Below are 13,257 nucleotides of genomic sequence, written 5' to 3'. Positions count from 1 at the left end.
GCCTTTAATCCCAGCACTCGGGAGGCAGNGGCAGGCGGATTTCTGAGTTCGAGGCCAGCCTGGTCTACAAAGTGAGTTCCAGGACAGCCAGAGCTATACAGAGAAACCCTGTCTCAAAAAACAAACAAAAAAAAAGTGTATATATGGCGTATGTGAGCATCTATTACTCAATCATCTGTCTGTAAGCCTAGTAGTACACAGGAAACAGAACCTAGTTACAGGAGAGTCACAGACAAGACCTAGAGGAGAGCTTAGGGTAGACTAAGTTACTGAAGCCAGAGTTTTAATGTTTACATTTCATCTTGTAGCAAGTGTTGTGCACTGGTGTCTCCCTGTAGCAGTTGTCTTATACCACTTTTAAAATGGCTTCTAGGCTATTTTAAAACTATGGTATTCAATTTTGCTTACGTAAGATGATTCAAAATGTCTTAGTTTTATATAAAAATACCATTTTAGAATTATAACTACATAAAATCGTACATGAGTCCATAGTAAAAGATTATATAAACAATACAAGGGTAGATTTTATTTCCAAAGAGTAAAGTGAGCAGGTGTGCAAAGTGTGTGGTGGAGAAGCCTGGCAACACTAGCTACCAACCACCAATTATGCTGACAGTATCTGTACCCTTGTATGATGAGCTTGGAGGTCACTTCACCTTTGTGTTCTTCTAAACACCCCATGAAGGATGGTCATTGAAGGGCCACACCCTTGCTGCTCACAGCTGCCTAGATAAAGACAAATTATCTAAGTCTGAAAGGCAGATTTAAAGACTAAGGAGACTTGATGGCAAAATGCAATGGTGTTTGGATCCTGGGACAGACAGAAGGTGTTAGTGAGAAATGTATTCAAGTCTCAGGGACACCTTAGTTTTGCTAGTGTTACACATGATAAGCATTACCAATGTTGCATAAGAGGTTGACATTAGAGAGACTGGGTTAAAGGGTATATGAGAATACATCTATATTTGAAATTAATAAGTCGAAATGTAGTTACTGTTTTCAGGTCCCTATTTTGTATTTAGAATATTTTGATCCTAGAGGAGAAAAGGCAAATTCAAAAGAACCATGGTGTGCTATCAAGGAGACTGGTCTTCCATAAGATATGCTGGGATAGGACTCGAGGAGCTAGGCCTTGCCACTTGATTGAGCTCAGTAATAGATAGTGCTGAGTTCATTGCTTGTTTTCTACCTTAATATTGAGTCCTGGGCAATTTTGTACACATAGATATGTGTTTATACCCCTGAAACAGTTCTAAGTATTTTTGAGAGAGATCTTATTCATACTTTATAAAAATAGCACATGGCTTCTTTTTGTTGCTATTGTTAAGAATAGCTTGTGTTGGGAGTTGGGGCTCTTATTTCTATCTAGTACCTGAGGTGCGCGCGCGTGCACACACACACCAAAAGCCAGCCATGGTAGACCATGACTTTAATCCCAGCACTTGGGAGAAAGAGATAGGGAGATCTTTCTTTGAGTTCGAAGCCTGTAGTGTATGTAGAAAGTTTAAACCAGCCAAGGCTACTCACTGAAACCTTGTCTCAAAAAAGTTGGCAGGAGAGGGGCATGGTATAAACTTCGCTTAGGTAAAGTATTTGATGGCGTAGTTAAAATGGCTTTTCTAGCGAGGTTATCTTTTCCTGCTGTTTTTGAAGGCTTTCTTCATTCTTTCCCCAGATAAAACAATAAAATTATGGAAAATCAGTGAAAGAGACAAAAGACCAGAAGGCTATAACTTGAAAGAGGAAGATGGAAGATATAGAGATCCTACTACAGTCACTACACTACGGGTAAGTACCTAATTAAAATGACTCTCAGTCTTAGAACAGTGGATAGAGGCAGGTGGATCTCTCAACTTTAAGGCCAGTCTGGTCTTCATAGTGTGTTTTCTGGGACAGCCAGAGAGGTAAGAAGACCCTGCCTTCAAAGAAAGGAGAAAAAAGCCTCTGATTGGGTTTTGTCAGTATTTGTGTACCCTGGCCCCAAGCTGGTGAACAGTTCTTTATGGAACATTGCATCTCTCCATTGAAACAGAAACAACTCTTATAGAGTTCTCACTGTTAATGAAGTCAGAGCTGGGATGCCACACAGAGACTGTCCTTTATAGTATGCTGTTCACTGGTTTTGATTTTCAGGGTTGGATCCTTATTTTTACATGGTGAGCTTTGGAATTTGTGCTAAGAATAGAAAACTGGGCTTTTCCATTTTAGTCTCATAAATTGAAACCATAAATATTTGCTAGTTTATACTAGAGCTACGACTTGTAAACTAGTACTGTTTCTTTCTGGAAAAGAAGGTAGGTTGTTCATTGTTTATTTTTCTTTTTCCCAGTTCAGTGTTTAACGGAACCAACATCAGTGGCTTTTTTAAAAAAAAAAAAAAGAAAGAACCTCATTATTAATTGTATTCTTCTATGCCCTGTTTTCTCAAAAGTAGACTAATGGTCTTGTGAATCTTAAATACTGTTTAAAAGGATTTCACTTTTGTAAAATGTGGATTTTCTATTTTATCGACAGGTGCCCGTATTTAGGCCCATGGATCTAATGGTGGAAGCTAGTCCACGGAGAATATTTGCCAACGCCCATACTTATCACATCAACTCAATTTCTATCAATAGTGATTATGAAACCTACTTATCAGCAGATGATTTGCGAATTAATCTCTGGCATCTGGAAATTACAGACAGGAGTTTTAGTATCCACTTGATTTGTTTAGTTTGGTGTTTGGTAAAGAAGTCAAATTATGTCTATCCCCATTAGATTTATCTTCTCTGCTAGATGTATTTGAGCCCTTGATTTATAGTGTCTTTCCATCTGTGTGCTATCTCCCCACCCCTTCTTTTTTTAAATAATTAAAATTGGGAAAGTTGGAATAAGGAACTGATTTAAAGATTTATTCCTGCCCGTGTGTGACAGTACTGCCTCACAGTCCCAGTACTGCCTCACAGTCCCATCACTCAGCGTGCTGAGAGTAGAGGGTCTGGAGTTTAAGACCAGCCTGTCTATAGATGGGAAGAATTCTTGGTAAAAAAAGAAAAGATAGAGACATTTTACCACTTCTGGGGCTTGCTCATCGAAAGGAGTCGTTACTGAGAGGCAGTACTTGATAGTTGCCCTTTCCCAGGTGTAAATTCCTTAATAAAATGCCATCCAGATATTGTGGACATCAAGCCTGCCAACATGGAAGAGCTCACAGAGGTGATCACAGCTGCAGAGTTTCACCCGAATAGCTGTAACACTTTTGTGTACAGCAGCAGTAAAGGGACTATTCGGTTATGTGACATGAGGGCATCTGCGCTCTGTGACAGGCATTCTAAACGTAAGTCTGTTTCTGCCCTTTCTTTAAAATGCTCGTCTACTCAGACTTGACCTGAGCCTGTGTGTTGTTTATTCCACTGGAAGCCTGTCAGTGGGAGTGTCTGTTGTGGGGGTAGGTTAAATTCTCGAGCATGGGACTCGGTTAGGGCTTCCTTCCTTTCCTCCCTTCTTATTTCTCATTTTCTTCCTAGGAAAGGTTTGTTTGATCTTTATAAAATGTTGAGAAAACATGGGCTTTAAATTGAGTGAGGCTGGGGAGCTGACTTAGCAGTGACGAGTGTGGCAGCTCAGAGCTGTTCGTATGTGACACCAGTTCCAAAGGCTCCAACACCTTGTTCTGGCCCCCTCAGACACTACAGCACTGTCTGTACACATCAGTACTTACCATACACATAAAATAAAAATAAATAAAATATTTTAAAAGCAAAAAGAAGGGTTTTGTTGCATTGAAAAATCTAAATATGTGCCAGTTGACAAAATCCTAGAAATTGGATGGGTGTGGCAGGTGGGTTGGGCGATTGTTTCCAGAGTGACAATATAGAGGCAGTGAGGTAGGATGTGCAGTGAAGTAAAGTCCCATGGGAGTCCTACTGTGCAGAATCAGACCCTTACCTCATTAGCAGGGTTTTGCACTTTGTAGTGATCATTTTCTCTCAAGAGACTTAGTGAGAAACATGTTCCCAAAGCTGGCAGAATGTTTTAATTTTTCTGGATTAGCCTGTGGTTTTACCTCATTTGAATGGCTACTTTAGAAAATGATTTCTCTAAGCCCAAATATGAAACTTTTTCCCCTCTTTTTCCAGTGTTTGAAGAACCTGAAGATCCCAGCAACAGGTCATTTTTTTCTGAAATCATCTCCTCTATTTCTGATGTAAAATTCAGCCATAGTGGTCGTTATATGATGACTAGAGACTATTTGTCAGTCAAAATTTGGGACTTGAATATGGAAAACAGGCCGGTGGAGACATACCAGGTATTTGCAGTTTGTTTCTTTTAAAGAGTGTATCCTATGGAAAGTGGATCGAGGTGCCCCTTACAGGGTTTCTGGAGTGATCCACAGTTCATCACTAGCTGTGTTGCCATTGCCTGTGTAAAGTATATTATCTGTTCGGGCTGCACGTGAACTTAATTTTTTTACTCATGTGGTTCAGTATTGGCAACTTGGTGTGTCCATGGAAGTGAGACGTGTGGGTAGGAGCAGGGCTGGGAAGACACTCTTAGCAGAGGGCACACTATCTGACCAGCCAAGCCATGACTCCCTTTTGACTAACTGAAGTTTAAAAGGACCTGAAATCTCAGCGTATGGCTTTAGAAAGGCCTCTCTAGTGCAGAATATGTGTTCAGGTTTCTCCTTCTGTCCTTGAACAGTATCTGTGACGTCACTGGGAGGAGAAACCAAGTTTCACAGTGCAGCACAGGCCAGGCCAATAGGGCCTATGGAGCGGGGTGTAGAGAGCAGTCAGAGCACTCTGGATGCAGTACATGCACGGTGCATGCAGAACAATTAGGAGACACTCCTCGAGTCTTAGCTGTTCAAACCTCTAAAGATGTTGCATTGTCACAAAGTCAGAGAGAATGGTGCTTTGTTTTCAAAGTGTTGGCAGTGATGAGAGCTGCATGTTGTAGCTACCTTTCCCAAGTGTGGCAGTGAGACTAGCTTCACAGTCTTGTCTGGTTTGGGGAAGCTGCACTGTTGTGAAAAGCTGAGTGTTAGACCTACCTGACATGTTACTTGACTGGCTACTTAGTCTTCTGCTGCCTGTAGAGTCAGATTAATGATTGAGAATGGGAGCACATCATGGCAGAGATATTGTATTTGTCTGGTCATCTTGCTGGCTTCTGTGGAACTGAAGGCTATTATTGATGTTTCTTTACTTTACATCAATAAGTCAGTAGCAGTTCCACTAGCAAGGTGATGGCGGTGCATGCCTGCAATACCAGGACTTGGGAAGCAGTGGTGAGTTTGAGGTCAGCCAGGGCTACACAGAAGCACTGTCTAAAAATAAGAAAAGAAAAAAATTTTTTTTACTTAATAAACACAGCTAGAATCACTTACAGCTAATATAAACTGGACATTTATAATAAGCTCAGGTTTGAGTGTGCAGTGCACACACATAATACCAGAACTCAGGAACATGAACCAGGAGGTTTGTTACAGCCCCTAAGTTTGAGACCAACCTAGGCAATAAATGAAATACAAGTTTCCTACTGGTGGCTGTCATTTCTTCCTTTTAAGGGTCTCAATCAGCAAAAAAAGGGAATGGTTAATAATTGTCTCAGCATACAAGGGGAGTGCCATCAGTGTAGAAATGTGCTATGCTTCTTGACTGCCTTTTAAATAGCAGATTTACTTACTTTTATGTTTATCCAATTTACTTTCCAAAATTACTCTTTTTGTGAAATAGTAGTAAATGCAGAATTATAATTCAAAAAGAGGTTAACATCTTCATTACCTTTTTATATTGAATAATATGAAGCAACCCTCATGTTTTATTGTATATATTTGTGTATATACATGAGAATGCTATGCACACACATGGGAGTCAGAATAACCTATAGGATTCTGCTCTTTTTCTACTATGTATCATGGGACTCAGGCCATCAGACTTCATGGCAAACATTACCCACTAGCCACCTATCTCACTGCTCACCACTGAATTTTTATTGAATGATGTAGGTACATGAAAGCCAAGAGAAGTCAGTTCATCACTAAGCCAAAGCTTTCCTGCACTGTATATGTAATTGGAAATAATAGGCCAAAGTTAAATTTGTGCTTAGAGAATGATACTTAAAGGCAAGGAAGCAGCATTCTTACTAGCAATCGTGGGCTGAGTGCTGAGAAGTGGAAATGGAATTCTGCCACAACGTTATTTTGTCAGTCTCCTGCCCGTCCTTTTCAAATACCTTCTGACTTAGGTGTTGTCTCCCTTAGTGTTCGGTTGATGTGGAGAGACACCATGACCAAAGCACTCCAGGGGCAGAGGCAGGCAGATCTCTGTGAGGCCAGTCTGGTCTTCATAGTGGGGAATTTGGGCTGTAGGCAGGCATGGTGCTGGAGTAGTAGCATTTGCAAGCGGGGGACGAGATAGTCTCCTAGTCTCATACCTCTTCCAAAAGGCCACACCACTATATTCTTCCTAAATAGACTACCCGCTGTGGACCCCAGACATGTGAACCTTGGGGCTAGCAGGGTTGTGCATTCTTCAGTGAGTAATTGTAGGATGCTTTATTTATGCTTATCGGTGCACTGCAATAACCAGGAAGGTGGTTTTTCTTAGTTGTGTCATGGAAAGTGTGAGTAAGAGTTTGTCAAAATTAAGAAAAGTACAGAGGGATGTGTAATTCTGTATAAACACTCTTATGTGGAATTTTAGTCATGTTCCTGATTTGAGAAGAGAATGATATAAACTTAGTATATATTTTCTCTGCAGGTACATGAATACCTCAGAAGTAAACTTTGCTCACTGTATGAAAACGACTGCATATTTGACAAATTTGAATGTTGTTGGAATGGGTCTGACAGGTAAGGAAAGAAACTAGCTATTTCATCTCTCTTGTTTGTTATATAAATATAACCTCAGTTTTTTTGAAAGCAGTTAAGAGTCATTCACTTTTTTTCCAGGTAGCTGTGAGTAATTCTAGTAATGAATAGAGCCATACTGACAAAAACTAAGCATTGATTTTCAAAGTAAATGTAAAGCAAAGGAGATCTATAGCAAGAAGTTATCAGTACTTAAATTATTATTTTAAAAACTTTTACCCTTTTTGTAAGCCAAATAATAATATTGCTAGCCAGGTACAATGTGTGCCTATAGTCCCACCTCTTTGGGCAGCTGAGGCAGGAGGATTGTTTCAGCTCAGGGGTCTGAGCCCAGCCTGAGTAACACAGACAATGATAAAAGAAACATTTAAAATAAAGTCACAGCTCTGCTATGCCAGCAGTTAGTTAGAATAGTGGCTTTTCATTTGGTTGCTGTTGTACTGTTTGGAGAACTGTTGAGGGTGCAGGTACTTGATGCAGTGTCTTGTTACCACTCCATTCGTTTCACAGAAGGAACAATTGTATGTTGTGGCAAGCACTTCTTGCTTACTGTGTTCTAATTAAAGCATAATTTTGAAGTTACTTTAGTCCATATCTATAGTAATTAGAGGTGCTTTATTTGTAAGTAGTTGAGTTTAAAAAGCTTGATATGCTTTACTTTTTAAGTTGTAATTACCCAAGTTTTACATGAGACCCAATAATAAGCTGGCCACACTACTCACAGGCCTGCTGTGGGCTAAGCACTTGGGATGTCACTGCTAAACATGAGGCCAGGAAGGACAGATACGAAGAGAACATACTGGTGTGTAAGTGTGGTGTGTTTTATGGTTAGCAGTTCTCAGTTTCCTTCCGTTATGAAGGAAGTTATTCTCAACATTAAGGACACTTTCTGGGGATGGAGAGATGGCTCAATGGTTAAGAGCACTGACTGCTCTTCCAGAGGTCCTGAGTTCAATTCCCAGCAACCACATGGTGGCCCACACCCATCTGTAATGGGATCTGATGCCCCCTTCTGGTGTGTCTGAAGACAGCTGCCATGTACTCATAAATTAAAAATAAATAAATCTTAAAAAATTAAAAAAACAACAACAAAAAAAACACTTTCTGAGGGTAGGCAGGATGACTGATGGAGAAAAGACTGCCAAGTTTAACAAACTGAGTTGGATTCCTGGAACTCACAAAGGAAAGAAAACCAATTCTTAAAGGTTGTTCTCTGGCCTCCACGTACCACACACACACACACACACACACCACAATCAGTAGATAGATAGATAGATAGATAGATAGATAGATAGATAGATAGATAGATAGATAGAGATCGATTGATCAGTCAGTTTCAAATTACTTACTAATTTGGTGTTAATTTTACGTGTATGAATGTTTGACTGTATGAATATATGTATATGTGTGTGTAGCATGTTTGTGCCTGGTACCCGTGGAGGCCAGAAGAGACTTGCAGATCTCTTGGAACTGAGTAAAAGGTGGCGTAGTCAGGGGCCACGGTGGGTTGCTGGGAATAGAACCCCGGCCTCTGTAAAAGCAGCAAGTGCTCTTTATCACCAAACCCTCAAGGTTCCCACACTGCTTCCTAAAGGACAGACCCTGTCTGCCACAGCTATGACCTCAGTGCTAGCTTCGAGAGGTCAGTACTGTCTACAGAGCTTACTGGCCCAGCAGGTGGTCACAGTCCATCCCTTCATGCCAGAGAGAAACCTGCTCTTAACCTTACATGATGTCATATCTTATCTTGTTTACTTTTATTCTAGAAGAGTCCTTCAGTCTTTTCAAGTCTTTCATAACCTTGGCATTTTGTATTAGACAATAACACAGTTATTTTATAGACTTTTTCAGTGTGAGCATTGCAATTCTTCATTAAATACATGCTATATACAAATATTACAAAGCTGGATACTGGGAGGGGTGGATATACCAGATTAATTTATGTGATTCTCATCTCCCCAGCAAGGATTTTTTGATATAGCCCTGGAATATAAATTATTTTTTAAAAAAACAGTTTCATTGTTGTCAGGGACATGTACCAACTTGATTTTAATTTAGATCGTCTGTTCTTTGAGGGACCAAGATTCCGAATAGGAAAGATTTCAGATGTCAAGATTTGCTTTTGAAGATATTTAGTGGAAATTTAAAAAGGTTTTGGTTAAGGTAATTTCAGAAAATAGGTCTCCTGTGATATCCCGAGAAGGACAAAGGGGTCAGGGATCCAGTGTCATCTACATATTGAGGTTTGGGACCATTGTTCTTTTCATGAGGATTCCAAAAATTGTTTTGTATAACAGGTACAATAATTTTCTGTTAATGACAGTATATTTTGTTTTTTGACCAGGTCTATTATAAACATTCATAAAACATCTGAACTTAGCATAGTAAACACATGCCTGTAATCCTTGCACTAGGAATGTTGAGGCAGGAGGGTTGTGATTTCTAGGCCAGTCTTGGTTGAGACCTCATTTCAAAAGCAAAACCAAAAAATTACCTGACAAGAAAGGCCATGATTTACATCATGAAACTTTGCTTCCTTAGAAACAGGTAATTCATACGAAGAAGAAAAATGTGCTTAGGCGCTATCAGCTTTGTTCAGTTTTTTAGATTTGTTTTTTGGAAGGAGGGTTTGAATGTTTGGTTTAATATCAACAGTTTCTATGTCCTAACTCAAATAAACTTAGAGAAGTTGCTTCCTATAAAGTGCTGGGCCAGGCAGGATGGTCACTGACTTCTTACAGTAAACACAGTCTCTTGTTAACATGTTTGACTGGGTGTTCTACCTTTGCAGCGTTGTCATGACTGGATCCTACAATAATTTCTTCAGAATGTTCGACAGGAACACAAAGCGGGATATAACCCTAGAAGCATCACGAGAGAACAATAAGCCTCGCACGGTTTTGAAGCCACGCAAAGTCTGTGCAGGCGGCAAGCGGAAGAAAGACGAAATAAGTGTTGACAGCCTAGACTTCAACAAGAAGATCCTTCATACGGCCTGGCATCCCAAGGAAAACATCATTGCTGTAGCGACTACAAACAATCTGTATATATTTCAAGACAAAGTGAATTAGGCTGGCATTCTCTGCAGAGGAGCCACTTCCTGCTTAGTGAGATAGTTGAATCTAGCATTCATACCTATAAGAGAGCGGTCCATTGTGGCACCCCTTTCCAGTGTTTGACAGTGTGCCATTCAACAACACATTTGATAGCCACATGGAGAAAGCTGTGTGGATGCATCCCAGGCTGTTTTCCATGTCTGCTAGCCATTTAGGGAAGGGAAGGGCACTTTTAATTTAATGACTTCTTGCACCATCTTGCCTGGTGGACTGGACTGGACTGTGTCAGCATTGATGTACTCCACTTTTTATGCCTTCCATTGTGATGACGTCAAACACAGTGAACGCCTTCAGTCATGCTATGGAATTTGTGTATCCTCATTACTGTATCATTTGTGGGGTACACCCCTCCCCTCTTTTTTAAATTAAATACAGCTCATTCTTACTGTGGCTTGTAGCATTCCTCCTCTCTGGCCTCCTGGACTCTTCCCTCCATCTCTCACCCTTGCCCTTTCCACCTTGTCTCGGTGGTGGCGTATTCAAAAAAGGAAGAACGAAAGCACACAAAATGAGTCAGTTTGGGGTCAGTGGTAATGGGGGAATATGTTGCGAACAAATGTTTTAAATAACAGTTGGCTGTAATCACTCCTTGCCATGTCTGGCACTGAAAATAAGGAAAAAAAAACTACTACTGAATAAAAGTGACAAAGAATGGAGAATCTGGTTTTCTTTTTCTTTTTCATCTACCTCTTTAAACCAATATTTTGTGTCATATCTTTGGGCGCAGTGAAATGAAGTGGGTTTCTATTGTCTACTTGGTATTTTTGTGAACTATTTTTAACAAGTGTTCTTTTCCATGGAGCCTCGGAGAGGATCATGGTTCTGTGCGTCCATGTGTTGAATATATATGATTGTTAAGGGTTCACAGTCTAGAAATGCTAGAAGGTTCTGGGGTTTTTGTTTTGTTTTTGTTTTTATGTGTCTGTGCTTGATTTATCTGTTAACAAAGTTGCTGTCAATGAGAACCACAGTTGAGGAGCTTCACTCTGAAGTCTTCCAGTGCATAATTTCTTTGCCTTAGGAAATACCAAGTAGACAAGTTGACTTTTCTCGATGTTCAGGCATAGTAGACTGGAATTCCATCTGGAAGTAACTTGGTAGATGAAACCGGATGCTGCACTAAAGAGCTGTTTTGTACTAATTTCTGTGGAATCACTGAATTGTACTTTGCCATAGATACGTCTTTTGGTTTTCCAAAGGTATATTCAGGACAAGCTTTTAAAGGTACAGTGCTGCATGGACTGCAACAGCTGCGTAAGCACCAGATGTGTGATGACCTACAGTGTTCCAGTGCTGAGGCCCTAGCCAAAGATGGAGAGTGTCCCAGTTAGTGTGGGATGGACCATGGTCAGTCCTGCAGGAAGCTTTATGGAGAGAGAATGGACTTTATTTTTAAAAGATGAATGAGCAGGCATTTATATGAGAATGGTAGTATATTTTGGTTGAACAGTAATATAACAATGTTGAATTTAGAGAACTCTGCGTGCTTATATATTCCCACTGCCTATTGTTCTTCAGTAATGAAAATGATTAAACAACTCCACCACAATTCCTTCTACACTTACACAAATATTATGTCTTGTACTTTAACATTTTTAGCACACAGGAGAAATTTTATGTAATAAAGTTACTGTATCTTTTGAAGTTAAATTTGAATTTGTATTTAAACAATATGTCTGATTCTTAATGGCACTTTTACTAATTTATTTGGGGGTTGTGGGTGCATTCTTAGTCTGTTTATTTCTTTGGCTTGTAAGTGGATAGTTGTGAATCTAGAAGGATCAACAATACTAAGTTTTGATTAGATAATTTCTCATATCCTTTGGGATTGTGGCCTTCCTATGGTTTGGCTTTGAGCCACAAAGCAGTCAGTAGAAGTCTTTTTTTTTTTCTTTTTTTTAAGTTCAAATGGTAGTTTTTATGATTCTCATCCATCACTATAAGGCTTAGTTTTGTATAGTTGGAAGAAACCTGTCAACTTAAGATGCCTATCAGGAATGCTATCATAAGCTATATAATTGTTTTTCCAATATCTTTGCTGTAGCAAACTAAGCCCAGCCACTCATTTTATATAGTCAACTTTTTATTAATAAAACTTACAGAATAAATGTAGTCTTGTCAACTTGATTGTATTTTGCTAGTCTCTTATGATCCATACACATATTTAACCCTCTTTTAATGTTTTTGAAGTGCTGGAACTTTTTGAAGATATCTCATTCTGTTAAATGTCAGCCTTCACTTGGTGGCTGGGCAAGAAAGATTGGTACTATATAAACCTATAATTAACTTCATAATAACTAACTTCTCAGTATTAAGTTGTATATCCATTCCTCTCAGATTTCTTTTTCTTAAAAAATATTTCTGAAATTTTTATTTAAACCCCTAAACCTTACACATGATACTTTGTTGTGTTGTTGTTGTTATTAAAGTATGGTGTCTGAGTGCATTTGACACAGCATACATGTGGAGGTCAGAGGACAGCTCGCAGGAATTGGTTCTTCTACCATGGAGTTCAGAGATCAAACTGTAGGTCATCAGGCTTGTTCACTGCTTGCACTGCTACCCCTAACCATCCCACCAACCCTAGAGAAATGCAAACAGAGTTACATGTAACTTACTACATTAATGTTTATTTTTAGAAAATTGTGTGCATGTAGACCTAAGCAGTGCTGGCAAAAGCATTTTTTGGTGAGACTTAAACCATTCAACTATTTATCCTGTCTTTTCTATCCGACATCATTTCAAATAGAAATAATTTGTACTGTCTCTCCCTAACTCCACCCGAAATTGCTGACTGGACCAGCATCAAGATGGCTCGGTGTGTAAAGGCACTTGGAATCAAACCTGATAATCTGAGATCAGCTGACAGAACCTAAGTGACAGCAGTGGATCTCGGTAGTTGTCCCCCCTCCACACACACACACACACACACACACACACACACACCTGCATGTCCTCTCTTTCACAAACACTAAACATTAAAAAGTTATGTGTTTAAGGTCTGCTGTGGTGGCCATACCTTCAGTCCCACCACATGAGAGACAAAGAAAGACTAAGCGAACTCTACAAAATCTCACAACGTTCTAGATAAAGAAGTTAATCCCTTGAGTTCAAGGCCAGACTACAAAGTAGGTTTCAGAGCTACCTAGGAAGAGCTTGTCCCCCTCTCTTCCCCAATTCAAGTGTGTCTAAATAATGAATCTTAGCAATTTTCTAAACTATTTGAGAACCCTTTGTCTAAAGATGGGAGAGTTGAAGCTGTGTGAGTTTCTTTTTTTTTTTTTT

The 13,257-nt window shown here is 39.6% G+C and overlaps 1 protein-coding gene across 2 annotated transcripts in view; it reads left to right on the top strand.

Annotated features, from left to right (window-relative positions):
- Positions 1–12,251, top strand: part of Ppp2r2a (protein phosphatase 2 regulatory subunit Balpha) — a 59,215-nt gene extending 46,964 nt beyond the window's left edge. For both annotated transcript variants that reach the window (XM_021203238.1, XM_029541470.1), the window contains 6 exons: positions 1,676–1,788; positions 2,515–2,692; positions 3,152–3,316; positions 4,119–4,288; positions 6,747–6,838; positions 9,648–12,251. In XM_021203238.1, coding sequence (XP_021058897.1) covers positions 1,676–1,788; positions 2,515–2,692; positions 3,152–3,316; positions 4,119–4,288; positions 6,747–6,838; positions 9,648–9,927 — 998 coding nt within the window. In that variant the 3' untranslated portion in view covers positions 9,928–12,251. The remainder of the gene's footprint in view (positions 1–1,675; positions 1,789–2,514; positions 2,693–3,151; positions 3,317–4,118; positions 4,289–6,746; positions 6,839–9,647) is intronic.
- Positions 12,252–13,257: the final 1,006 nt, after the last annotated feature.

The sequence above is a fragment of the Mus pahari genome, chromosome 8, assembly GCF_900095145.1.
Source record: "Mus pahari chromosome 8, PAHARI_EIJ_v1.1, whole genome shotgun sequence".
Classification (NCBI taxonomy): Eukaryota; Metazoa; Chordata; class Mammalia; order Rodentia; family Muridae; genus Mus; species Mus pahari.
The sequence above is the reverse complement of the archived record's forward strand: the minus strand, read 5'-3'. Positions and strand labels throughout refer to the sequence as shown.